Consider the following 24,535-nt stretch of genomic DNA (forward strand, 5'->3'; position numbering starts at 1 on the left):
ATTTTCAATTTTCTCAGGCACAGGATGCGGCCCCTTTTCCTCCCTCGCCCACGTTTTGCTCTCATCTTCTGCCCCGGTCACAGCGCTTAGCAAACCTTAACATCCAATCCGCACGAGTCCCTCTCGTCCTCTTTGAAGACAGAAATACAAAACGGTAACACAATCCATAACGGGGGGACCTGTAATCGCCAGCTCCCAATTTCACCTGAGGACGGCCGCACACGGAGGAGAAGACGCTCCCTCTCATGTTCGGACGCCTGTTCATGTGACCGCGCCGCGTGTGTTTGTGTATGTACTCGACGCATTGCACGGCGTGCACCGGGCCTTCCTTGATGACCTTGTACGTAGTGGCATGGGGGTGATTAAGGATCAAGGCCAAAGACCATTTCCTTTTCCGTCGGAAGATGAATGACCCTGCTTGGAAGTGGCTGCCTGTGGCCTGAGGGCAATTAGACGTCGCTGTGAAGCACCGGCCCTCGCTGCTCCGTGTACAAAGGCGGGTCCTTGAGAAACAGAGAAATGCTCTGTACATAACCCAATCTGCTGATGGCTGGACAAATTAAATGCGTTTTCATTTTCTTTTCTTTTTTTTTTCCCCCAGCTGTTCCCCCTCCACTGACCCACTCCATAAACCTGAGTAGAAAAAAAAGAAATGTGCTGACTACAGGGGGCCTGCTAAGGAAAAGCCCACCATGGTTGCTCATTGCAAATATCAATACTTGATCCTGGGAGTCATTTAGCATATGGTTTTGGCACAACAAGTTGGTGCGGGAGCTCATTTTGTCGTAATTTATTCACTAAATCGAGGGTCCGCAGGGCTCCCAGCCTTTGCACGCAGGTTTTTTTGTTCGCCCGCCTCTTCGGGTAGGGTTGCTACTAATAAAAAATTACACCTCATGATAACACATTTGATTATAATCACTGCTACGGGTTATTTTTACCATGCCTCTGTGCTGTTGTTCCATTTTTTCCCCCCCATTTCCAGATAAAGCATCTTATCTGTCACAGAGCGAGAACAAGAGCAAAAAGAGTAGTGGCAGCCCATTGATAGGGATATGGCCTGGTGCCATTGATTCCCCTTGTAATACAAGCCTCTCCCTTGTCGGCTTGTCAAAGCTCAGATCGGACATGATAACATGCGCATAGCAAAGCCGTCAATAGAAGGGCTAAGCTTTCGCCGCTGAGATGATTGTCCTATTTTGGTGTTGGGGCCAGCGAAGAGAGGCGATACGAACGGGAGAGATAGCGAGAAGTAAAGGATAAGAGACCTCACATCTCTGTCACTTTATTTATTTTTATTTTTTTATGTTCAGCTCGAGCAAAAGGCTTGGTTTTTCTCAAGAATGGGTGAAATGTGCCCTGTAAAAATGGACTTTTAGGGGAGGTTACATTTTAGTTTTCAAATTATTTGAACTTTAGACAGTTTTAAAGTTGTAAAAATTTACAAAGTAAAAATTAAGACTTGAGAAAGATGCTGCGTTGGATTAAGAACTGAAATGTAATTAGATATCAAGATAGATTAGCCATAGTGCTAATGCTAGTTTAGAGATTACCAGAAAATTTGACAGTTTAGCGACTTTCTCAATGACTGAAGTGAGGAATAAAAAATATACACTGTGCTCTGAAGTTAAATATACTTCAACCCAAGAACAGAGCTGTGATGTCTGTCCAATCAGAATCATGCTAACCAAATCCCTTTTTGTGATTTTTGAACTGGTCAGTCTGTGAGCTAATCACGACTTCTAGAAACATAAACTTGTTTTTGTTACTGATTTTAATTTGAGAGTCATATGACAAGCTGCCACACTAATTATTGATACTCAGCTGCTAAAGAAGCCTAAATACTGCTGGCAGAAAATAATCTTCATAATTAGGAATTTTACAAATTTAGTGACATGTATCCCCAAAATTGCATGGAACGTTAAAAAAAATAATAAAATAAATAAATATATAAAACAGTTGGTTTATTGGTGACTTTTTAGGGTTGCCACCTTTCAGAAATCAAAATAAGGGACGCCCACCAAAATTGTACTCCGATCAGAGTAGCAAACCTTCAACACATTTATACTTGAGTACATTTACTTAAGCTTTAATGAAGTAGGTGTATCATGTATTTAGCAAAAATCTACACAAGTATTCGGTAATTGATCATAACACCTGATTTAATATTCAAAATGTGTCCTCAGACAACCCAAAGTATAAAAGTTAAGTGAACATTCTGGTATTAAAAATAGTATTACCAAAATATTTATACAAATAAGTTAGGTTTGGAGGCTGGTTCTAGATCAAATGTACCATGAGGGCCAGTGTAGTCAGTGTTTTTTTGTGGGGAGCACTTAAAAAAGAATGAAACCTTTATCTCCCGCCACAACAATTTAGCTGTCCTTAATATTTCCTGTTTTATTTTGATCATTATTGTTGCACTTAGTGTTGATATGTGTGTGATAGGCGTATCTATTGGACATTTATAGAAATACGGAACAATTCGTGTCACCTATCGGCTCAAAATGGGACGCAGCATGTATCAACTAAATAAGGGACGATTCTGTATTTTACGGACCGGTGGCAACCCTACCCTGTGTATTTCTGAGGGTTTTTTCTTTTAGCTTCATAATGTTTGATAACAAAAGTTAAAACTTCTCAATGTTTGACATTGTCTAGCAAAATGTTTTTACGTCACGCTACAATAGAATGTTCAGTTCCAATGGTATCAATGACATCAACAATGATGTCATCACGCTATGATATCACAAGGGAATCTCTCTCTTGAATGTAGCTCACAGACATCGTTTTCTCAGATCTGTTCCACAGTTCTATCGCGACAGATCACTCTTCAGAGCAAGTTTGAAATTAATAGAAAAGAGCGGGATATCGATTCCAGATATTACACGACTTTCAGAGAAGTAAGAATTTACCAGAATATCGAAGCAACAACAGATTGGTTGTGAACATGAAGCTTTTCCAGCTGAGCTTTCTTGGGTAGAAACATCCAAGTCGACTACGACGCTGTCGTTTTCCCTTTGGAAGATGACATCGACAGCCCCATTGAGCCGGAATATGAATCAGCAGAGGTCCAGGGGCAATCAGGTCCTTCCGGCAACTTGGAGAGTCCAACATCATTGGAAGTCGAGCAGGAAACAACTCCCTCTGCTGGCTTCAAGATCACCACCTTAGTGGAAGACGTGGAAGAGACGAGCCAACATGTCAAAGATCTCATAAAGCAGGTAGACGATCTTAAAACAGAATTGCAGAGTAAGATTTTTGAACTCCATGAGAAAAGAAACCGAAGGATTGCAAATCAGGCTGAAGTCAAATCACAGGAGGAGATTCAAAAACTGCAAAAAATGTTGGAAAAAGAACGTCACCTGCAAGTCAAGCATGACCATGGAAGAAACGTACCAGAGATTACAGGTGTATCAAAGGTTTCTTGCTCTTCCAAAGTTACAGTCGACAAGAGTCTGGACTACTTCAAGAGGGAGGCTGAAAAATACGCCTCCTGCAATAAAGGTCTGATAGAAGTTATGGTTGAAGAATACAGAATGAGACTGAAATATGAGGAGAAGCTCAAAAGTCACTCTGAGCAAGCTTCCAAATTCAAAGAGCAGGAGGAAACGGTGAAATCTCTGCAGGGTCAAGTTGCAGACCTGAAGGTGGAGTTGAAACTTGCTCTGGAAAATAACCATCACAGAGTCTCCACCCAACCAGAGGTCCCTCTACAAACAGAGGAGACCAAGCAAAGACAGACCTTGAATCAACGAGGGGTCTCCATGCATAGCCTGGCTCAGCCTTTGAACCGACCCACATCCAGGTTGCAAACAGAAGGCTCCCTACAGAGGACACCAAGAAAAGACAGACCTCCAATCAACCAGGGAGGTCCGAGGAAAGATGGACCTAATATAATGGACCTAATGACACTGGACATATAATGATGCGTTCACACCAAACATGTTTTGAGTGTCAGGCGTATCTGGTTTACATGTGGAGGTAAGGTAAGGGTAAGGTCATTTTATTTATATAGCACATTTTCAGTAACAAGGCAATTCAAAGTGCTTTGCATAAGTTAAAAGGAAATACAAACAGGAGGCTTGTTGAGGGCCGTTGAGCACGTTTCGAGCGTCTAGCTCAAAAAGTGGATGCTCCACATAAACTTTGAATGTAAACCAGACGGTTTACATTCAGCACGTTTTGAGCCTGACGCTCAAAACTTGTTTGGTGTGAATGCTCCATTAGAATGTTCAGTTTCAATAACAATGACATCAGCAGTGATTACATCACTCTTTGATGCATCAAATGTAGCACAGTTTTTGTCAGATCTGTTCCTGTTTCAGACTTATAAGTTATGAAACTTCTCCAGGAGCTGTTAAAATTATTTGAAGGCACAGAATCAGCCCAGTACAGGTTCACATTCTCAGGTGAGAGAGACTCACCTGGTATAAAGTTGAGTTTTCATTACTGGAATTACATTTATTAATTTAATCAAAGTATGTCATGAATATGTGTGCATATATTCCATCTTAACCCTTGTAAAATTTGTATCATTTTCCATAGTCCTCTACTTTTGCCTCAGTCCTTGCATACACAAGGGTTATGTCCAGAGCATGCTAGCTTTTTGTTGCTGTTTTCACCACTAGGTGATATGAATATAGCATATAACAAAAACAACATTATTCAGAGATGCAATGAGTTTATAGCAGCTGTGCAAATTATCTAATCGTCTGTTGATTTGCAGCAGTCCACGTTTACAGCAGATATAGAGGGCCCCAAAATAACATTTTGCTTAGTCCATATGGAGGCTTGGACCGGCAGCCCTGATGCCAACATCTCCAGAAAACATATTAAAGATTGTAGCATGTGTTACACGCACCAGGACTAGTGTCAGTGTAACAGATGGTGATTTTCTGTAAAAAGTATAGAACAGGTAGGAGTGATGAGGCAGAAATGGGACTGCAGTTCCTCTCCTGATCCATTCTGTCTGATATCAATCACATCATACAGGAGCACAGGGACCACGATGGACACATTTTTTAAATAATTGCCCATTTAGCCTGGAATCAGACATTGTTCAGCCTGGAATGTGCGTCTCTCCACTCACGTCTGTATTTCTGCCAGAGTTCTTACTTCTAAGGACGGTGGAGTATCAGGTCGAGGACATTTTAAAAGTCCTCGGCTGCATAGTGTCCGTCTCTAGGCAACTGTGACAACAGCGTTGGAACGCTTCGGGCCAACTTCCAAGGGAAAGTTCAGGGGTCCTTTATCTTCTGCCACAACAATTTAGCTGGCCTTAATATTTCCTGTGTTTTATTTTGGTCATTATTGTTACATTTAGTGTTGTTGTGTGTGTGATAGGTACGTCTATCGGACATTTATAGAAATATGGAACAAATCGTGTCTCGTATCGGCTCAATACGGGAGCAACATTTATAAGCCAAATAAGGGACAATTCTGTATTTTATGAAACGGGTGGCAACAGGCACATGCAGAGAGGGGGGCTGGGGGTGCTTGAGCACCTGCCCTTTTTGCTCCTTGCCCCCAAGTGCCCTTTTGGTAAATTTTTTTAAAAAATTTTTTATTTTTATTTTTTTGGTATTATTTTCTAAGCCCTCTTCTGACACATAACAACATGTACTAAATTTTTAATTTTTTTTTGTACAACATAATAAGCCCCCCCAGTCACCTTGTTACTTTTGACCTTTTGCCCGTGACGCATGACGCAGTTGCCTCTCGCGCAGTGAGATAAAGCGGCTAACTGGAGATCAACGTAGCGAATGTTCCAGTTTACAGAACAGTTTTTTGTGAATTAAAAAAAAAATACATTTTTGGTGAATAAAGTGGAGTAGACTTGCTACTTGTCAGATGACGGAAAACGTTGAAATATTTCTGATTCAGCACAGAGTCGCAGTTTAAGCAGAGAGGTAGTGAAATACAACAGACACTGACGGGCCTCTGCGTCTGCCTTTCTCTGAAGAACTACTGAGCGGAAGGAGACAGCCAGGTGAGGAAAAACTGTTCTTATCTATCGACTCAGTATTTTTATCATACCCCATATTAACGACTCTGCTAGCAAAGCAAGATAACTAAAAGCTTCTTCCCTGCATTGTTAATGACATCAGCCATTCTTCAGTATCGCTTATGCAATAAGGGCACATCGCCCGTCCAAAACCGATCATCTCCATAATGGATATATGTCCGACCTTCTAATTTCCTTTGCTGCATAATGTACATTTCATTTATTCTAGCGTTAGGTAAATGTATCTTGAAGGAAAATAACACTTAAATAAAAGTCCAACAAGGATATTTATTTAGAATTAAAAATAACTCACCCTGAATTACCATGATAGATATAATGAATGTAATAAAAGTGTCATTAATGAAGGGAAAAAACTCAATCCAGACTTTAAGTATATTGCAATACTTTCCTATAACAAAATAGACCTGCAGAAAGAAATTACTAATAAAATATCTTACATACGCATAGTTATATGCTTTATATATAGATTTTTCGTTAGCTTTAATTGTATATCTCACAATTTTGTTATTTATCATTGTTTATTAAACTCTGAAAGCTGTGTGGCTTTGTTAATATTCTGCCCTAGAATGCCCCTTTAGTGGTCTCTGCACGGCCCTGGGTGGCAACCCTACTTTTAGCTATTAAATTTGCTTATTTTTCTGTGAAAATTATTGATTAAAATCAACCCAAATAAAATGTCTGCATATTTTGACATTCGTTTTATTGCTTTGATTCTAACTGTTGTTTTGACTTACGAACATTAAACTGCTTTCCTCTTTCACTTCCTTCCCCTTGGCGTCACCTCGTTGGACGTCTTGAGCTGCTAACCGGCGTGTTGGGGAAATTGGATTTGTTCCCATCAGTGAGAACAGAATCCGCTCCGGGCCCCCAGCACCCCGGCGTTGTAAATAAACCAAACCGTGTTTGATAGCGAGGCTGTAATGTGGATCTATTACGGTTGTCCTCCATAGGCTTCGTTTCTGAACGTTTCCCCCTCCAGCCTCCTGAACCCCGTGGGGCATAAAAACACATGAAGGTCATTTGTTATGATAAGACCGCCGTACATCTCTGACTCGGTGTGGCTCGCTGGGTCATGTGCGTCCCGGATTCCCAGCGTCTCTCGGAGACGCGGCTCCGTTCGCACTCACATTTCATGTCGTGTTTGTAACCCTGGGGGCGGAGGGAGGGCAGCGCGGCGGCCGAGTTTCAGCCTCTACGCTGCTCCCACTGACCCAGAGGAGGGGAGAGGAATATAGACGACGGTCGAGTGCATTCTGTCTCTCTCTTTCCCTCTCGGCCGTTGCGCCGACGTTAGCTTTGATGTGGCCGATCAAATCACTGTCACGCTCAGCGGAATATTCATCCGCAGATGAAGCAGCTGCTCTTGTCGCTGTCCGGGCGTTTGATGAGGATTGTTCCAACTTGAAACGTTTCTTGTCTAATTGGAGCGACCCGGGCGACTCGGCTGTCAAGTGCTACCATAGCTTAGGAATAGCCGCGGTCATTAGCTCACACCGCGCTACTTTTCTCGTGAGTCTTTTTGTTGCCAGATACGCGCTGATACGTCTCCATTCTGTCTTTGGCCCGCGGGCAGAAACCAAACAGTCTGATATGTGGTTTGAATGCAGCGGTTCACTCCTCGGTGGCTTTCTGAGCAGGTGCTGCAGTCCCCGCACATGGCAGCCCCGGATTTCTTCTCTAGTACCGATTTATTATTAGGCAGCGCCTCCGCGAAAAGATGGTGCCGATGCACTTTTTGTTTCCGCAGACCTAGTTTTAGACACACCGCCTCGGTGTGGAAGGCAAAGGAATGAAAATAATTAGATTCACAGGTCTCCTTTTTTTTTTTTTTTCCTTTCAGTCTTTTTTCAAAACCAAGCTGTGTGTGTGATCTGCGGGAACTCTTTAAACCTGTGAAAAGTGCGACTTCTCTGGGGTTTTATTTGCTTTTGGAAGGAATTCATCAGACACCTGCTCCGTTTTCCTGCTTGACGGAGCAGAGTGTGGCAGCGCTGCTCAAGCTGATACTAATACGGGGAGATTTTTTTTTTCTCTCCTAATGTGCCGAAATGAAAGCGTAAATCCGTGTTTTTTTTTTTTTGCAGCTTCTCTGCTTGCTTAGAGTGTTCTGCCCGTCCATTTCCGGGAAACGATTCCCTCTTGATGTGATTTTGGAGTAGCGATGACTGAAGGCCCTGTGGCAAAACTAGCACATTAGCAGCTACAGCGGTGGGCCTCCATCAGTGTCGAGACCGAAATGTTTCCAGGCGCGGTGTGTGCTTAAAGTATGTCTACTTTTTTGTTTGTTTGTTTCTAAGCGGCTAAAAGAGAGAAAATGGTACGTTTCAAACGAGAGACACTTTCATACGAGACAAATCTAATGCATTGATGTAGTCAGAACAAAGTTCTTCTGTATGCTAACTAAAACCAGGTGAGCAGATCGATAACTGTGCTAGCACATAAAATAAGAGATGTGGTGGTATTGAATTTGATAAATATGGAAACCTTCAGTGAACGTCAATGTAGTTTTATGGCATTGGTGGCAAAAATTGGTGAAAACTCTGAAAATAATTTTAGTTTTAACCAAAAAAAAAATAAAAATTGTGTGATGCTGCCATCACCATATTTCCTGTTAGATTTCTGCTGCACGAAGCATTTTGTAACATCCAGACCAGAGTAGCGGCGTAGCTTTCAGCTGGTTAGCTAGCAGAGGCAGACCGTTTGTAGCTCAGGATGATTCCCAGCAGTCGGTGAGGAACTCATGACTAAACAGCTTCAGCAGAGTCAAAAGCTCTCCTGCACCAAGGCAGATGACCCTTTCTGACTGAGTCAGGCCCATCAGTTGTGAAGTGAAAGCTGTGGCTTTTTAAGGAGGCTGTCCGTCTCCATCGATCGCCGGCGGCGTCCTGTTGGTTGTTGTGCTGAAGTGGTCAGAGGTAAATGCTGTTTTAATGAAGTCCGCCTATTGATTCGTCTTTGCCGTTTGTGGAATTTGAGGCAACCGAAAGCTGGTTAAACAAGATAATCAGACATTTTGCAAGTACTGTTGTTCTTTTTTTTCTTTTTTTGTTGTCCTGTGTTAAAGTCATCATGTATAATTTGCTTGAAGTAGAGCAAATTTTGCGTGCGAAAGGAAATCCTGACAACCACTCTTGAAAACGATGATTGTGAAATTTGCAGAGAATAATTGTATTTAAAAAAAAAAAGCAAACATATTGCTGCCAAAACGCACACCACGCCGTGCTAAGGAGATTTAGACGGAGAATTGGATTTCCCCAGCTGTGAAATCAGTTTTTGTGGTCCCGTTGGCCAACCGCATCAACATTCGGGACCTGCGTTTTTGTTTAGTTTTTTTCCTTATTATTCATTTTTACTCCCCCCCCCCCCCCCCCTAGATGCCTTTTTTTTTGTGCATTTGCAGCAGCATTAAGCATCTTGGGTCAGCGTGACCTGCATTCGCTCACAGACGGAGAATCGGCACCGGAAGCCTTTTTCACACGGACCGCTTCAATCCGGACACGCAAGATGCATCTCGTGTTGGTTAAAAAAAAAATTATGGAGCGTGCATGCAGTGGATCTCCAAATGTCAAACATCACACTTCAAAAGCTCTCTTCAATTTCTCTGAGTGGACTCAGTCATCCAGATGAGAGGGTCTTTTGCTTTGAGTTAGCGGAAGACAGACTGTGTCTCTGTCTGCCATTTATGTGCAACCTCCACCATGCGGCAATGTGTTCAGCTGCAGGAAGCAGCTTTGGCTTCTAGCAACAAGTCATGAGAGCGAAGATTATAAAATGTGTGACAAGGCCTGCCTCGAAGCTAAGCAGTTACACTGATCTGCCTGCCAGACATCTTCTTAAACGCAGTGCAAGCTCGATCTCTTCTGACGCTAATGTGACTAAGCCCTTCTCTAGTCATACAACCGATCACATGACAGCACCTCGCAAAAGTGTTTATACCGCTTGAACTTTTCCTCATTTTGTCATATTACAAACGCAAATCTGTGTGTGTCTTATTGGGATTTTATGTGATAAAATTTTTTTATTTTTTTTCTGTGTTTCCCCCCCAGTAGGAGTCTATAATGTGTGGCATCCATTTCTATTCGGTTCCTCTGAGTCGGTGTTTTGTACAACTGGCTTCTGCAGAATCCATCACTGGACTCCATTATGCAGTTGAAAATCACCAAAAATTTGTTGAATACTTAAATCGTGAAAGAAAAAATGTGACATTTCAAAAACCTGAATTACACGATGATGGTTCAAGTGTCTTAAGTTGAATGGAGTTTCTACGTTGAAGTGTGCAGAAGTTGTTAGCTGTCAAACGACCGCAAGGGTTTTACAAATTTTGGCCACATCTTTAAGGTTTTTCACTAATTTCAATGGGGCAAAAATATTAAATATGTTAAAATGTCTCTACCAGCTTTGTAAGTGGTATGTAGAGCTGTATCAAAGCACACTTTGAGCTGAACTGCTGCTGAAAATGTGCTATATAAATAAAATGTATCTTACCTTTCAGTCAATCAAATGATTTATTTTTACAGTGTATCCTGTGGGTTCCAGTATAGTACAAGACCATTGATTTGAAATGGCTATACACTCACATGATCAAGTAAAAAAAAATCTCACACTACTCAGGCAGGAGGCCCATTTCCATCCTACGTAATTCTGCTTGATTCTAATCTCTCTTCACAGATGCAGTCTGTTATTTCTCCCATTCATTTGGATTCCCTCAGGGCGAATTTCTACCTTTCTATCAGCAAACGGAAAGAGAAGCTGTGAAAGATGATTTTTCTGAGCTGATTTATAATTGTAGTCTGCCTGTAATTTTAGCAGTGGCAGCGGAGGAAGTGAACAAATGAATTCAGTCGATGTCTGCCACACTTCCACTTCCTGAATTAACATCAACAGCCGCCTTGTTCAGCTTGAGACTTTCCTCTTTGCAGCGGAAGACGGTTGTTTACAGCGCGGGCAATTTCCTGTAAGTTTGACAGCATCAAAGTGGCGCATTATATATATTGGGGAAAAATGTTAGCCGTTGAGTAAAGTTTAAAAGTCCAACAGTCCAGATCTCCAGTTGTTTTCCCAGTAGCCAAAGCTCCAGACCCTCTGGATTAAGCAAAGCGGAGAACGAGCTGGTTTTTATCAATCTAATGTGCAGCACAAGGTGGCCTTTGTTTCCCGTTTTAGCACCTGCCCCAATTCCCAATTTTGAGAAGTTGAAGTGCTGTGGTGGCACAGGGGTTAAGCACAACCCACATATGGAGGCCTTAGTCCTCGACGCAGCCGTCACAGGTTTGATTCCTGGCCTGGCGACCTTTGCCGCATGTCTTCCCCCCTCTCTCATTACCCTCTTTCCTGTCAATTCACTATCAAATAAAGGGCACTAGAGCCAATAAAGCCTTTAAAAAATAAAGTAGAGAAGTATTCATTGATTTATGAAAATCCCAATAAATTGTGTTTGTGTTGTACACTGACAAACTGAGGGAAAGTTACATGGCTGTGGATATTTTTTCTGAAACTTGTACGCTCTGAATTCACAACATTGATCCTTCCTGCAAGCAGAAATCCCTGATCACCTGGTGCTGCAGACCCCGTCTCTGTTTTCAAGACGAGCTTTAGCATTTTATTTTTTTAGAATACGGAGACACTGGGCTAATGAAACGCAGCGCAGCCAACGGTGTGAAAATGTTTCCTGAGCTGAGACGCCATCAGCTTCAGCTGCAGAGACACGCAGCGTGAACGGACAACAGAGCGTCAGTGTTCTTCGCTCCGTGTCATTCTCTCTCTCTCTCCGTCTTTTTTCTTCTTCTTCCGTCTTGCGCCGAGATGGTCTCGGGGCTAGAATCGCTGGAGCAGACTTTGAAGTGGCTCGGGCGTTTCATCTCCCCCCGCGTGCGCCTGCCTCCCACATCTGCTGCCATCACAATAACAAGCAGTAGCTCGTTTTCGGCAATAAGCGAGACTTTTTACGCCCCTAATGTGGCTTCAATAAATAATGCCGTGTTTACGGAGGGGCTCGTATTTTACAGCAATTTACTTCCTCCCCTCCCCTCTTGCTTCGTTTTGCGGATGGAGCGCAGTACGTAACGCGGCGTATCATGGACGCCGACGTGCATAAGCACATTTACAAACCCACTGCATAGCCCAGCCCCATCATGTGTAATTTCGGCGCGCGTTAGGAATATTCTTTGAAAAATCGTCTTTTTTTTCTTCACGCGGCACGAGGCCCAGCTTTCTATCGGGCCTGTTGACTACAGTGGAACAAGCACGGGGGCGCGTTTCATTAGTCTGTCAAACTCAATGATATTTAGAGCCCCACTCCCCTGGCCAGCGCTGGAAAACTCAATCAGCACTCTGATTTCATAACCCAGCTCGGTGACGGGGCTTATTTTATCGCCCCGCTGATTCATTCTAATAAATGCCGGCTGCCCAGCACGCCGCCGCTGAAATACAGCCACTCCTCCCTCCTTCTGTCCTCCATGGGTCGACCCGAAAAAAAAAAAAAAGCGGAGAGGAGAGGAGGGTGTAGAGTGGGGATAAATCAGAAATGTGGGAACTGGAGGGTGTAGATAATCCATCGCTGGGCCAGGTGTAGCCAGCAAGTTTGCCCACTCTCCTCACACGCGCAGACACACGCACGCACACACACACACACACACACACACACACACACACACACACACACCACTCTCTCCTCCCTCATTCCTGCACCCCTGCAGCACAAATCAGGGGCTGGGGAAGCTGTTGATCTGTGCGGGCTCACTGGGTCCATTGATTGTGGACGACGGAGGAGGAGAGGGGCGATAAATAATCGGGAGGCAGAGTGCGGAGGGTGAAGGAAAACAATTATCTGTGGAGGTGGAAAGCACATAAAGAGAAGAATGATAAACACTGTGAAATATGATTGACTCCAAGTGATATATTGGAGCTGAAGGACAGGCAGGGAGGTCTGTGAGCGCTGAGATATCCTTGGGAGGGAACGGCTTCCAGGTCCAACCGCATCCTGCTGCACGCGTTTCAGAAACTCTTGAAGATTTTTGTTTTGAGGTTGTTGTTTTTTTTAGAAACAGTTGCTTGGTTTGCAAATTATCTTTCAGGTACAACCTAGGGAATTTACAACGATGGGGTTCCACAGGACCAAGTTCTTGGCTCCCTGTTTTCTCTATATTTAACTCAACTTTTCAGTTCTATGTTGATGATACTGAAATTTACGTCTCAGCACGTTAACCACAACCACCTTAGCAAAGTCCTAGATGGTGCTCCACAAAGTTCAATTGTTGGCTTTTTATTCCCTTCATATATAAATGACCTAAGACTGAGAGATTCAAACTCATTTTGTTCACTTCTGTTTCTTTTGTCATTTCCTGCCCTCCACCTGCTCCTGTGGAAGTTTCCTTTCATCTCAAATACGCCTCTGTCACTCCACAACAACAGCTTTGTAACTTCATACTTACTGTAAATGCACAGAAATCCAATGATCAGTTTGTTCCATCTTTAAGAGAAGCTAAGTTGGCCAATTTTGGGAAACTTTTAACAAGTTTTTTGTCAACTTTTAATACTATCTTGTATTAATGATGCCTTGTTGTGTAAAAAGTTTATTTTCACATGAAAAAGTTGAAGCTGCTATGATTTTATTTTAGAAATAAATCTACCTTTTTCCTCTGTAACCTCATTTTGTAGAGTCAACCTTTTTATCTGTTATGATTAAAACAAATTACTGTTAATCAGTAATTGAAAAAAAAAAAAAAACAGATTTTTTACTCCTTGGCCTTCAACCCAGCTGAGACTTAATTTTACTTTTATTGGCATTGATTTGATCTGTTTAACTGCTCTGTTTTATTGTGTCCTAAATTAAGTTTGTAATTCATTATTGTGTGCTTAGTTTTGCCACTTTATTCTTATGCTTTTTTTTAAATCTTATTTATCACTGATGTTCAACGCCTTGTTTCAACTGTGCCGAGTGTGAAGAAGTAAAGTAGATGATAAAGTAAAATAACTAAAAGTTAATTTATTTCAACAATATTTGAAATAATTTGAAATAAGTAATATTTTATAGTTTCATCACACGCAGAGGGATTCAGTACATTTTGCTTATCATAGATAACAGCTAATAAAACCCCTAAAAAATTAAATTAGAATATTAAATATTAAACAATGTAGACATGTTATGCAATTGTCATGTAATAGGCCACACAATCTTTGCTGCTGCTATCAATGATACCTTCTGGATAAACCTAAAAAACATCACTGGAAAGAAGCTAATTAATTAAATTGTATCAGTGCAGTGTGTCAATGGAAAGTTGAGCAGAAAGAAAAAGTCTGCACAGGCAACAGTTTTAAGATTGTTATTCAAAGACTTCACAGCAAAACCGAATTTTGGGTCCACTGTATGTGAACAAAGTTTCATTACAAATGTGCACAAAACTTAGTTGATATTGCGCTAATGTAGAAAAATAAATACATTTACGCACTTGAGGCGATTCTGTTAAATAAAAAATGCTCCTAAAAATCCCATGTGAATAAGTTTGTTTTTGCAGTAAGTCATTAAAAATCATCCGCCAACCACCTCCTGTCGTTTTCCGCCAGCAGTAACGTCCAGTTGTTGATCACATGACTGGTAAGACGTGAAAAAAGTGTTCCCATTTAAGTTTTGTAAAATATACTATTACAAAAAACCACCTCATCCTAGTACAATAACTTGTTTTGAAAAACGTTCTTGTGGTCCCAATTTGTGCAATTTTACGTCCAACGCTACTTTTTGAATTCAATTAGCGAAATAAACCTGTCAAAGATCTAAATAAAATTCATGAATGGTTTTATGCGCCTTACTAGTTTGCTGTGTTCGCTCTAACTGAATTGTGTTGAGATCTTGATCCCAACGGGACGAACCGGTTTAAATAACCGAACCAATGATCGGGTTTCGTTTCCCCGCAGACGACGGACGACATCGTCTCGTCAGCCGAGTGCTCCAGCGACGACGAGGACCTGGAGGAGTGCGACTCGGGACATGCAGGTGGGATGAGTGTGTCGAGTTGTGCTTGCTCTGAGATCTGGTCTATTTCCTCCTTTGATTTCTTTGATTTGCCACCGAGGAGCTCCTCCTCTCAGCATCATGCCCTCCCCCTCCACCCCCCATGGGAGCTTCAAGTGTAACTTTGAAACAAACAAAATAGAAAAAGCAGCCCCCCCCACCACCACCACCCCACACTCCCACCCACCACAAAGAAGAAAAAGAAAAAAAAATTATGTGGGGAGTTCTCCGCAGTTTTCAGAACTGTTTTTTGGAGTTGCGTAAACGTACCCTCCCCCTGCCCCCCAGCCACGAACCTTTTAACAGGGAACATCGTCAGGGAACTCGGAAACAAGTTACACTGAGCTATGGGGGCCACTGGTCGCAGACATGACGCAGCGTTGATGCTAATTTTGTCTTCTCAGCACCGATTGAGAGCAAAACTTTACTGAACAAAGTGCGAAATTAGCATCAAGCCGCATGTCGCCTTGCATTGATGCTTCAAAATGTATCTGTCCCCCCCTCCGCCCCCCGTACATGGTTGAAACCCCCCTTGCTGTGCGTGTGTTGCCTTTCTCTCCCGACAGAGGATACATTTTGAGATTCTTTCGAGAACAAAGATGCTTTCAGCCTTTTAGATACTGTGATATGTAGCAGACTAACTGCAACAGAGCCTCTTCCTTCCTCCGCCCCCCTTCTCCCCCCTTCTTCTTCTTTCTCTTGTTTGTACCTCTGTTTCCTCGTCGGAGGCTTGCCTTACCTGAGACATTCTAATAGAGAACAGATATCCTCGAATTTCTGTGGGCACCGTCTCCCCCCCCCCCTCACCCCTTTTTGCCTTTTACACCACACACGCACACGCACACACACACGCACACACACACACACACACTCACAGGTATCACTTTGTGATCGCATCAAAGTGATAAGACACTCAGTTGAGATTGAAAATAAAAACAGCTGAAAATAAGCCCCCTCCCGCACCCCAGATTCAAAAGGAGTGGTAATTTTGAGGCAACTTGGGTTTGGAGGACTTTCCTTTTTTTTTGTGAGGAAGCAGCTGTCAGTCACACTTTCAGCCCTGAGAGCAGCTGGCACACATCCTAATAATGTGGTAAGAACCAGGAGACTGCGAGCCGTATTAAAACCGGCTCAGCTTTTGACAAGTTGCTCCCCTCGGGCCCTCAGGAAATCATTAACAGCTCAGGCTATTTGATTGCTTCACTGTCCTTCGAAATACCATCACCGCAGACTAATTGATGCTGCGCTAATCCGGCCAAACACGGCCCTGCTGAACGCCAAGCATATGTCCCCTTTTCTCTGCTAATAATATGACTGAATTTAAACAATCCCCCCCCCGTTTCCTGTGTGATGGTGCAATCACCTTTATTTATTTATTTGTCAGATTAGCTCGTTTTTTTTCACTGAAACTCATTAATCTTTCCGAGTTTAGTATATTTTTTTAACACAAAGTAACTTCCTGTATCTGCAACTTCAGCTAGCATGTGTTGCTGTGTTCAATAGGAGATTATCTAAAAGGAAACATCCGTAGCACTTCTACCTTTCTATATTTTGCCACATTTCAATTAAAACTGAAACGATCAATCAGATTAATATTGACGATTATATTGACGGAATATTGACGGATCAATTACTGAAATAATCAGTCACTGATTAATTGTTAACTAGAGTATACAGACTCAAAAAATGCCAATTGTTGAAAGAACAACACAATAAGAGTAATAACTAAGCCAAAACTTGAAAAAGTGCATATATTTTTTATTTAAGTTGGAAAAAAACCTTTGTCTGTAAATGTTTTTGCCCAAAGCTCCTTCAGTGGCAGTTTTAACTTAACCTGATCCAAATTCTGTAAAAACTCTTAAGCGCCTTTGGCTATCCAAAAATAAATCGGCAGATTATCTCTACTCCGTGTCGATGTTAAGTCCAGGAGAAAAGGCTGACTGAGTTTTTCACTTGTTAGTATTTTTCTGCTGCAGTTAAAGGAATGACGTTATCACATTCAGCCAATAAAATGTTTATTTTCTTATTATATAAAAGGGTTAAATTAAAAAGCTGCAGAACGTGGCAAAAAAACAAAACAAATTAATTGATTAATTATCTGAACAATTGCTAGATTAATTAATAATTAAAATAATTGTTATTGCAGCCCTGATTTCAATGTGTTTTATTGGGATTTTATGATGCAGCAACACAAAGTAGGGCATTCATGAAGCTTTTTTTACCGTGTTTCTCCAATTTTCTGGGGCCTCCCTAGTGCCCCCTAGAGTTTATGTTGGAGAACTGAGGTGAAGAAATAGGGTAATAAAAGAACAAGAATCAACCAACTTTAGGTAAAAAAAAAAAAACTGTAGAAAAAACATAAAACAGGTTGAGGGTAGAAAATAACATCCTAAGCGTTTCAACATGTCACAGAGCGCCTTCCGAAAACAGAAAGGTAAACCTGCAGCCGATACTGTAACACCATGAATCCACCCCACGGTAAAGCATGTTGGTGGCAGCATCATGCTGTGGGAATACGTTTCCTCAGCAGTCACAGGGAAGCTAGTCAGAGTCATAGGGGCTGAATACAAACACGCCTCGTTTTTCAGGTCTTATTCGTATAATTTTTTTCTTTTAATATTTTCTTCCACTTCACATTAATTCACCACAAATTGTGAAGTTTGTGACTGAAATGTTGCAAAACCCAAAAAAGCTCCAGCAGTGTGAATACTTTCACAAGCACGCTGCAAGTGTTTCTTTTCTTAAAAATCAAACCCAAGTGTTCTCAAAAGGTCAAAGTGCAAGCTTTTTTTTTTATCTCCGTAGAACACGGTACCCTCCCCTCATATAGTGGCAACATAGACACACCCATACCAACCGTGCATCCCACCATGTTGACACAGAAATTCATTCCCTCATTCCTCACTCCACCTCCAGTTGCATGACCTGCTGTCCGTTCTTTTCTGTCGCATTATTTATATTTGTTTTCTGTGATGCACATGTGAACATGAGCTGGGTTTGTTCAAGATTTTTTCTTTTGGTGTGTTTGTTGTTAATCTTTGGGGGGTGCCAAGGTGGGTAGAGTGATGTGATATTTTTCATTATTATTTTATTTCATTCTTCTGTTTTTTGTGCTGTTGTTCTGATTTTGACATCATCAACATCGCCATCATTATCATCATCGTCATCCGTCGACCATCCTCCAAGCAAGGCTAGAGCCGCTCCTCCCGTGTTTTTGCCTCATCTCGTGCCGCATGAACTTTTGGTGGTTGGAAAAAAAAAAATAAATAAATAAACTCAAACTCCTCCCCTCGCCCCCCTTCCCCTCTCACTCCCCCATCATCAACTTTGTGCCGTGTGGCTCCGACAGAAACATCCCCTGACCTCATTTTCAGCACAACGTAGGGAAACGAACGGCAACAAAAATCTTTTCTTGCCATCATTTTCTGGTTTGTTTTGGGTCTTCGTGCCGACAACCCCATACTGTCTTGAGAAAGTCGTGTGTGAAAGACTGTCCGCCCCCTCGCCCCCTTCCCCCCAACCACGTACACCTTCTCTTCACCCCTTCTGAGTGTTAACCCCTTCCTTTCCCTCCATTCTGAGTCAGCCTCTCTGCATATACATGTCTGTTTGAATGCAGATGGCATAAAAAGACTTTTATTGCCACAAAGTATATCTGTTTTTCTATTCTATCTGTTGCTCCAAGTAGAAGGCATTTGTGGCATGCTTCGACCCGGACTAACTGCTGTCAGTACCTCCCCGCTCCGCCCTGATCGTCACCCCTTCTGCTTTTGCATGGACATGATTGGCATCCATATTTTGTACTGCTGTCTTTCCACCCATAAATCCCAGGCTAACTCCCCCTCTCTCTCTCCCTCACCTGGCTTCGGCTACGTGTTAGTGCGCATGCTGGGGGCTGCGGCGGCGGCAGGTCCGAGCCTCGCCGACGTAACCCACAGCATCTCGAGGCGTCTTGTGTTGTGTGTTTTGCTCCGTCTGCAGCCTGTCTTGTCTGCTCTTCGTCTTGTGCTCATGTCGTCTGTTTGTTTTAAAAAATAAAAAATCTGTTAAACCTGCCCCCTTTGCCCCCGTACTTTACCCGCCCCCCCCCCACTGGGAGTTCCACATGAGAGAGAGAGCAAACAAGGACTGCACTGAAAGTCCTCTGTGCACATTTACCCAACAACATGTCAGATGTGTCAATAATGAAATTATTGGAGAAAAATAAGTTTAGAAAAAAGAAAAAAAAAGTCAATTCTGGGTTCGTTTTCCACTGATTAACTGTGCGGCGGCTCATTACCATGTAGTCAAAGCAATTTTGTGATTAATACGTAACTGCATGATTGCAATTAATGCAAATGACTCACAAATCTACAAATAGAAACCCCTAATGTTTGATTGGTAGGTACACAGCGCTACAGTCCCTTTTAAAGATATTAATTTTGTTGTTGTTGTTGCAGCCCATAATAAGGAGGGGAAAAAAGAGTCTCTTTTTACCACCTGCTCTGAAGAGGTGAGGAGAGGGCGTGTTGATAACATTAATCAAGTCTTTATTGCTTTTGCATCAACAGTTTCCCAGGAGTTGAATCGGGGAGACAACTCGGCAAAACTCTAGGAATTCCTAAAAGAATCAGAGCCGTCGACGCTGTGATTAGTTTCAATTCTGATTCGGCTTGTCAAAATGTCACGGCAACGGTAGACGCCGCGCCAGAAACTTGAGACAGATTTTGGAATATGTAAAAGCGAGAAGTGAATGAGTTCCAACTTTTGAGTTTTAGTTATATTTTTGAGCCTTAACGTGTTTATTCCTATGCTATCAATAAAGTGACAGACTAAATATGAGATGAAGCACCCGACCGGTTTAAAAGGAGTCAGTCATAGGATATAGAAACCTGGCAAAGACACCTGGATGCTTCAAAAACAAGTTTGAGCATCACTGTGGAAGCAGCTCTCTTTTTGCTAGTCTGGACCGTAAAGGAGCATCCCTGAAGCAGCAATTGTCACTGCCCATCAATCTGAGAAGGGTTATGCAGTCCTTTTTAAAATATTTAAAGTCCTTCACACAGAGAGGCAGCAGGTATAGGCAAAAAGTAGTTGCCAAAACATTAGACTCACAAAGTTCAGAAAAACTGATAAAACAAAGTTCTACATCTCAAACTCTACAAGCCTATGTTAGCATAGTAAATGTGGAAGCACAATGTCAAAGGACAATGGTGGAAAGACATCAGCAATTACCTTAAATAAGAAATAGTTGCTGTGCATCAATTTGTGAGGAGTTATGTCTCTTCTAAACCATTTGAAGTTCATCAAGTTACAGAGAAACATTATCTACAAGTATGAACTATTTAAAACAGACACAAATCTCCCAACAAATGTAATTATAGCTATGAAAAGACTTTAGAATAATGTCCTGGTTTGGATTAAAGACCCCGACATATTTCTTCCGAAGTACTGAAATCGGTTCTCATTTATGTAGACCTGTAACAGAAATTGCGTCTTGTTGTTTCTTTGTTTTTCTTTGAAATGTCTGATAGAAGCTAGCTTCGAGTTTTTAGCTCCTAATTAAAACCAATATTTGATTCCTTATGAGCAACACAAGCAGCCCGGCTGTTCCAGACTCAGTCACTGAAGCGCATCTTCGGACAGCCAGGGTTTTTGTATGTAGCAAACCAATATGCCATCTGTCAGGCTGGGACTTGTCAAGAGCTAGTAATGGGGGATAAAGTTTATCTAACATCAGCGACACTTCATTAGCTGTTCAATAATGTGGCCAAAGAAGCATAAGTGTCCTCGCGAGTCCAGTATGAGCAGCTACAGGCAAATTGGTGGAAGTAGTGGCAGAGCTGATTTGCATTTGCCTGGTTCCATGCATATTAAATGAGGCAACAGGGTAGAGCTCCATCAGAGGCATGAACTGAAATGAAAAGATAATCTTTAGGGAGGAAAAAGAAATGGAAATATGTCATTAGTGTGAGCATTGGTGTTATTTTAGCTTGTCGATCAATTCCAATAAAATCCAGCGCTGATTTGTGATTGCGGTGTCGCCCAGGATGTGGCGTTCTGCCTAGATTGACTCAGTTTTTTACTTCTTCCTGGCTCCCGTCTCAATAGAAACATGCAAAAGTAGGCTGTTTCACTCCTTTTTAAAAAAAAAAAACCACATAGACGTAATTTTCCTCCAGGGGGACTCACTATCCGTGCGCAAGTCAAGCCCATCATTAAAGAGAGAGTGTTTTTAACAAACAGGCCATAAATGGTCCTGCAGGCACCATTAGCCTCACCCTTTGATCAAGTGGAACACGGATCAAATGGATGGAACACATAAATAAGAGTGATATAAGCATAAACGTCTCCTCATGTCGTCTGCTTTGGATGGGTAACATTTGGGGTCTATTACTCACACCACTGCTTAGACGGAAAGGCAAGGATCTTCCCATTACCGCCTGTGAAGGGTGAGAGCGAGGAGGTAGAGGATGAGGTATGATAGGGATGCATCAGTGGGTTTCCTCGTGGCGACAACTCTGGCCTTGGTTACGGCCCGCTGGGGCGGCTGTCACTTCGACGCCAAGCTGAGATCAGTTTAAAGGTTATCCAGCTGACACACGTCCGCCGAGCGAAGGGGCGCAGACTAATGGCTGTGCAGCAAATGGAGCGGCTGACGGGGGCGAGTCGCCATGCCCGCCGGAGACGCCGAGTCAATGCACCGGCAGGCCGCCAGCCACAGGATGACAGATTAGGACCTTCTGAAAGCTCCGGAACAGAGTCGTTGGGTGGCTCTTCCATCCCTGAAAACGCGGTCTTCACTCGTCAGAGCAAGCTTTTAGAGGTTGGAATGAATGACCATCGGTGGCAATTTAGGCGTCTATTGGCTGAAGCGTAGCGTGCAGAGACGAGATAAGATATTTAAATGAGGCAGAAGGCTTTCGAGGGGCAAGTTTTTTGGGGAAGCTCAGCACACCGGCACAATCCCTGTCACTCCCTCTTGAGTGTGAGCTGATGGTTCCCTGGTAATCAGTTCGGCACCTCGGTGGAGGTGAAAGAATCTGCTACAGCAAGTTTCCAGGTACAATGGATGCGTCATAATGGGATTTCAGGGCCCAGAACCACTTGTCTCCCCCACATCTTGCCACATCAAAATCTCATTGACTCAGTTCAGCAGTCCGCTTTCGCCGCGCTGCATTGTCGAAATCCCTCGCACAACGCCGGGATTCATCTCCATCCGGAAACCTCAGCAAACGGCGGATAGACAGGCTGATCGGGCTGGGCAGAGAAAAGAGGGAAGGGACGGGGGGAAGAGTAGGAAAAAGTGTTGCTCTGAGTTTTCTGTGTCTGGAGCCCTGAAGCTGCTGATGTAGCCAATCAGATCAAGCAAGTTAAGTTTTTTAAGAAAACGGTAGGAACACAACCAGCAGAAGATAAGAGTCCTAAATATCACACATGACAAGCAAAGACTGAAGCATCAAATATAATAACTGAATACCAAAATTAATCTTTAAAACTAATTAAAAGTCACTTCAGTTTCTATTTAAATATTCCATGTCTAATTATTATCCCATCAAATAAACCCTAAGATAAGATCAGTCAACCTGCACAGCAACACAACCCAATCCAATAATTGTTTAAGCTTTTAATATTTAAGGCCATACAGAATAAATAGAGAAAATAAATGTTGTAATGAATATTTCTACTTGTGATCAATTAAATAAAGTTGGAAAATTCATAAGCCAGGTGTTCTTCCAGTGAAACTTTGGCATAATACGTTTAGGTAAACGTATTACATAATACGTTTGTGTTTATTTTTTATTTTACTGTGGAACATTTAACCCTTGAAGCTTTTGAGGGCCTAAACTGTTTTTTTATTCAACATTTTTGTTTAGAGATGTTACAACTATTTTAGTTCATCAATCATATGAATATTTATTTTTATAAATTATTATTGACTGAAATTAGGTATTTTTATTGAATGTATTTATTACAATTAAAAAGCAAATGTTCTTTTAATTTTTTATTCAGATAAAATGTCTCATACATACAGACACACAGATTCTAATTCTGGTTTATTGATTTTGTCCAACCGTATTTATTTATCATACGTAAAGATGTTTAATTATCTACTGAATACTGGCATGTTTGGATCTTGACAAAAGACTCCTAAAACGAGGTCCGGTTTGCAAACTGGATTTTCTGACCATTGTCAATCTTGGTCCGAAGAACACTGTTTCTTCAAAGGTCCTGACTTTGTTTTAGTTTAAATGGGAAGAAAAAACTGAGTAAGTGTCAGCAGGTCCAGGTGGAGAGCAGCGCAGGGGATAATTAAGAGCTAAAAAAGCCTCGCAGTAAAAAAAAAAAAAAAAATCCTCATCCATCAGGCAAAGTTTGGAAAACAAACCCAATCTGGTTGAGCAAACTTATTAGCATTGTAATTTGTCTGCCTCAGATACGCAGCAAGACGACCGCTGCTTGTGCAGGAGCTTACACAGGATTAAAGTGTTTACCCAACATCAAGGTCTTCTGCACTGCCTTTTACTGGAGACCCCCTAACCGCACCAGCCACCCACTCCACCCCTCATCCAAGTGTTTTGTTGATACAGAGTAAAAGCTAACAGTTGCCGAGAGCCGATTGCCAAGCAGTGAAAGTGAAAGGAAGCAAACAAGCAGGGAAGTGCTGGATAAATAAGGCCATGAGACGGAATCAGCTGCAGCTTTACTGTTGTTCATCCAACTGGACAGTTTATGTTATTGGAATATCATCACAGCGACGACAGACCACAAATTCACTCCGATCCGTTCCTGGAGTTTCGTTTTTTTTTTATGCTAGATGAGCAGCGCTGGCGTTCTTTTCCAGGAACCCCCAAGCTGATATGTGAAGACAAACCAAACACTCGTCTCTTTAAATCCCCCGGAGGCATAAATAAACTCGCCGCCCGGCGCCCTCTTGTGGAACTCCAGATGTTTAACTGTCAAACAAAGGCTGTTGGTTATGCACGCAACACAAAGCATCAAATCATTTTACTAAAAAAAAGAAAAAAAAAAAGGGAGCTCGTTAATTACCGCCATGCTCCACCTCTTGATTAATTGGCGGATGTGGTGGGCTTAAATGCCATTTAATGTTGGTTATACATCACCCATAATGCACCTTCTCTCCCGCTTAACCACTAATGAATGGTTTTTGCTTGAGAAAATATCCCACAGCCCTTGATGGCAGTACCCTTTACTAGACCCCCCTTCTCATCCACCCAGCTTGCTGTATATGTTATTGTATCTTACTCTCCCTAAATGCAACTTACTTAAAGCATGCATTAACCCAACTTCTTACAGTGGAACTACGAAATCCAAAGAATCAAACGAAAGAACCCACCTGTTTTCCCCCCCCTCTCTTTCTCTGACGTACATCCAGACTGCACGCCCTGTCCCGTGTTTAAAAATACTAACAAGAGAAATGTAACGAAGTAACTAATAATAAGCGTATTATTAGTTATATGAAGGTGGTGACATTTTACCTATAAGCTGTCCCCCCCCTC

The 24,535-nt window shown here is 42.2% G+C and overlaps 1 protein-coding gene across 18 annotated transcripts in view; it reads left to right on the forward strand.

Moving 5' to 3' along the window:
* nrxn3b (neurexin 3b) overlaps positions 1 to 24,535 on the forward strand; it is a 394,647-nt gene that overhangs the window by 362,916 nt on the left and 7,196 nt on the right. For all 18 annotated transcript variants that reach the window (XM_081602067.1, XM_081602068.1, XM_081602057.1 and 15 more), the window contains one exon: positions 14,939 to 15,017. In XM_081602067.1, the coding sequence (XP_081458193.1) occupies positions 14,939 to 15,017 (79 nt within the window). The remainder of the gene's footprint in view (positions 1 to 14,938; positions 15,018 to 24,535) is intronic.

Source organism: Poecilia reticulata, chromosome 21 (genome assembly GCF_904066995.2).
Source record: "Poecilia reticulata chromosome 21, P_reticulata-male-v2, whole genome shotgun sequence".
Taxonomy (NCBI): Eukaryota; Metazoa; Chordata; class Actinopteri; order Cyprinodontiformes; family Poeciliidae; genus Poecilia; species Poecilia reticulata.